The 3,336-nt window shown below is 48.6% G+C and overlaps 1 protein-coding gene across 1 annotated transcript; it reads right to left on the reverse strand.

The window, feature by feature from the left end:
• Positions 1-1,800: 1,800 nt before the first annotated feature.
• LOC133308225 (uncharacterized) lies at positions 1,801-2,892 on the reverse strand. Its single transcript, XM_061508834.1, has one exon. The coding sequence runs from the start codon at positions 2,890-2,892 to the stop codon at positions 1,801-1,803; it is 1,092 nt and encodes a 363-aa protein (XP_061364818.1).
• Between the last annotated feature and the right edge of the window lie 444 nt (positions 2,893-3,336).

Raw genomic sequence — 3,336 nt, forward strand, 5'->3', positions numbered from 1 at the left:
CTGAGCCTTTGGCGTTTCATGAACCATCAACATATAGCTTCCATATAGCTGGGAGTGGTGTTTCAGCGATTTGGCCATCAGGCTGGGAGGCGTCCGTCATTTCTGCAATGAAGTCTGTGAGGGCTTGAGCCTTAATGGTGGTTCTTGGCTCGTAGGTGATTTCCTACTCTGACAGCTCAATCGCCCAAGACATCATTCTTCCAGCAAGGTCAGGCTTGTGCAGAACTTGGCAGATTGGCTGATTGGTCCTGACGATGATCAGATGGCACTGGAAATACGGTCTCAGCCATCGTGCGGCGAAGATAAGTGTGAAGGCCACTTTTTTGACCTGTTGGTACCGAAGTTCAGCCCCTTATAGAACTTTGCTGATAAAGTAGACTGATTTCTGCCCTTCCTCTCTTGATTCCTTGACTAAGGCTGCGCTGATAGCCTTGGCGCCTACGGCGAGGTATAAATACAACGTCTCACCGTTGTCTGGCTTGGCGAGGACTGGTGGGCAAGAGAGAGCTCTTTTAAACTCCTGAAAGGATTTCTCGCATTCTTCGAACCACCGAAAGGTAGTTCCTTTTTTGAGTAGGCCGAACAGGGGGAGAGACTTATGTGCCAAATTTGCTAAAAAACGGGTGAGGGCCATAAGCCTTCCAGTTAACTGATGAACTTCTTTGACCGTTTGGGGGCTTCGCATTTCGATAACCGCCTTGCACTTGTCAGGGTTGACTTCAATGCCTCTCTCGGTAAACATGAAGCCTAGAAACTTGCCGGCGGGTACGCTGAAGGTGCATTTGCTAGGATTAAGCCACATATTGTACTTTCTCAACCTACCGAACACGCCTTGAAGGTTCAACAGGTGTTGTTCTGGCGTTCTCGACTTGGCGATCATGTCATCGATATAAACCTTGATGCAATTGCCAATCAAATCTTTGAAAACTTTATTCATCATCCGCTGATATGTGGCACCGGCATTCTTCAACCCGAAGGGCATCATGGTGTAACAATAACTGGCGTTCTGGGTGATGAACGCCATTTTATCTTGGTCCTCTTGGAGCAGTGGATTTGATTGTAACCAGAGTACGCATCCATGAATGACAGCATGTTGAAACCAGATGCATTATCGACCAACTGGTCGATGCTGGGAAAGGGGTAAGCATCCTTAGGACATACCTTGTTCAAGTCAGTGTAGTCGACACACATCTTCCACGCTCCGTTTGGCTTTTTTACCAATACCGGGTTGGACAACCAAGTGGTGTACTTGATTTCCCTAATGAAGTCGGCGTCACGGAGTCTTCGAACTTCTTCATCAATCACCTTTTGGTGGTCGGGGCCGAATTTTCTCTTTTTCTGGGCGACGGGCTTTGCTTTGGGGTCTACAGATAACCGGTGGCAACACACTTCAGGGTTGATGCCCGACATGTCTGATGGTTTCCAAGCGAACAGGTCTCTGTTGTCCCGTAGCAATTTGATCAATTTTTTTTTCATTTCAGGATCAATGGTCGCCCCGATGGTAGTTGTTTAATGATCATCATCGCTCAAGACGACGTGTTCTACTGCTCCATCTGGAGTGGGTCTGGCGTGTTCCACCCGGGGGGCGTCTCTTGCATCAAATTCAACTAGGAAACATTGGTCATGCTCATTCCCTTTCTTGCTAGGGCTTCCTTCAACTGGCTGTGTTGTGATTTGCTGGGTGCTGGTTGATCTTTGAAGGTAACCTTGGTCGCCGGTCTCAGGGATATATTGTAGCAGCTCCTGCTACTGTTTGGTCTCCTTTTACCGTTGTGACTTTGTTATCCCTGGCTACAAACTTCATCGCCAAGTGTGGTGGGACACACTCGCCTCAAAGGCGGCGAACATCCTTCTGCCAAGGATTGCATTGTATGTTGATAGGGTGTCAAGCACCAGGAATTGGATGTCGGCCGACCTTGAAGTGGGTGGCGTTCCCATGGATAAATGCAGGTTTATCATTCCAAGCGGCTTGGTAACTGTTGCGTTGAAACCTGAGGGTTCACCTGCGACTGGGGTGAAGTCATTGGCTGTAAACCCCAACGCCCTGAAACATGGTATAAGCAAAATGTCAGCAGAACTGCCGTGATCAACAAACACGCGATTGACGCCAAAATTGGCTATTATTGCTTGGATAACGAGGGGGTCATCATGTCCGAGAAGAACGTCGCCCAAATCGTTGTATTCCCACACGATTTTAGGCTTGGTTGGACCCGAATCAACTTTCGCTTTGCTGATGACTTTGCCAGCTATCGCCAAACATTGTTTCAAGTGTTTCTTCCTGGCGTTAGCTGTTTCACCACCTCCACTCAATCCGCCAGAGATTATGTTTATGACTCCGTGCTTGATGATAGTTGAGTCTTCTTCATCTTCCTCCCGTCTTCGTCTATTGCTTGGGCTAGCTTGTGCTCTGCGGTCTCTTGGAGAGTCATCTCTGCGGGCAAGTTCATGGCGAGGCCGATAACCAGATTGGTTAGTTCTTATTCTTTCTGGTGAGTTGCTACGCTCGCGGTATCGCCTGCCAGAACCGACAGCACGGGCACCGTCACTCGCCCGCCTATGAGCCCCGCCCTTGATAAGCTCATCAATCTCATCTTTGAGGTGTCTGCATTCTTCAGTACTATGTTCATTATTGCGGTGAAATTTGCAGTATACGGTGACTTCTCTGGCTGGCTGTTGGTGCCGTGAGTTACTCTTGTGTTCTTCTTTGTACTCCGTTTGCAGGACACTGTGTGATTGACGCCCAGACGTGTCACGCCCCAATGGGCGACTGACATATTTGGAGGGTTTGTAACCCTTCCTGCTTTCTTCAACGTGGTTCTTACTTTTACTGGCCTTCTTCTCTTGGTTGTGGGCGTAATCGACTCGGCTCCCTTTGTACTCTTCTACCCGCATAAACTATTGATCTTTTTTCTTGACCTCTTCTAGGTCGGTAATTTCATGGCGAGCAAGCTCGTAGGCGAACGCTCCTTGTCGCAAGCCCGACAGGAGTATATGCACTTACACCTTAGGGTCCAGACCTTGGACCTACATAGCCTCTTTATCAAAGGGATCCAAAAAGGATCTGAGGGACTCCCCTGACTGTTGGTGAATCTTTTCGAGGGAGTGGACGGATTTAGGTACAGGGCGACTGGTTGCGAAATGGGTTTGAAACTTGTCTGCCAGATCATCCCAGGATGAAATACTATCGGTTGGCAAAGTGGTGTACCAAGTCAATGCTCTCCCGCCCAGAAGCGTAGGGAAAGTCCTGCACATGAGGAGATCTGTCTCACCATGAAGAGTCATCGCCGCTTCAAACTTTTGGATCCATTCAAAAGGATTTGTGTCACCGACATACGT

The sequence above is a fragment of the Gastrolobium bilobum genome, unplaced genomic scaffold, assembly GCF_033153095.1.
Source record: "Gastrolobium bilobum isolate Gb01-03AN ecotype WA unplaced genomic scaffold, APGP_CSIRO_Gbil_v1 utg38962, whole genome shotgun sequence".
Taxonomy (NCBI): Eukaryota; Viridiplantae; Streptophyta; class Magnoliopsida; order Fabales; family Fabaceae; genus Gastrolobium; species Gastrolobium bilobum.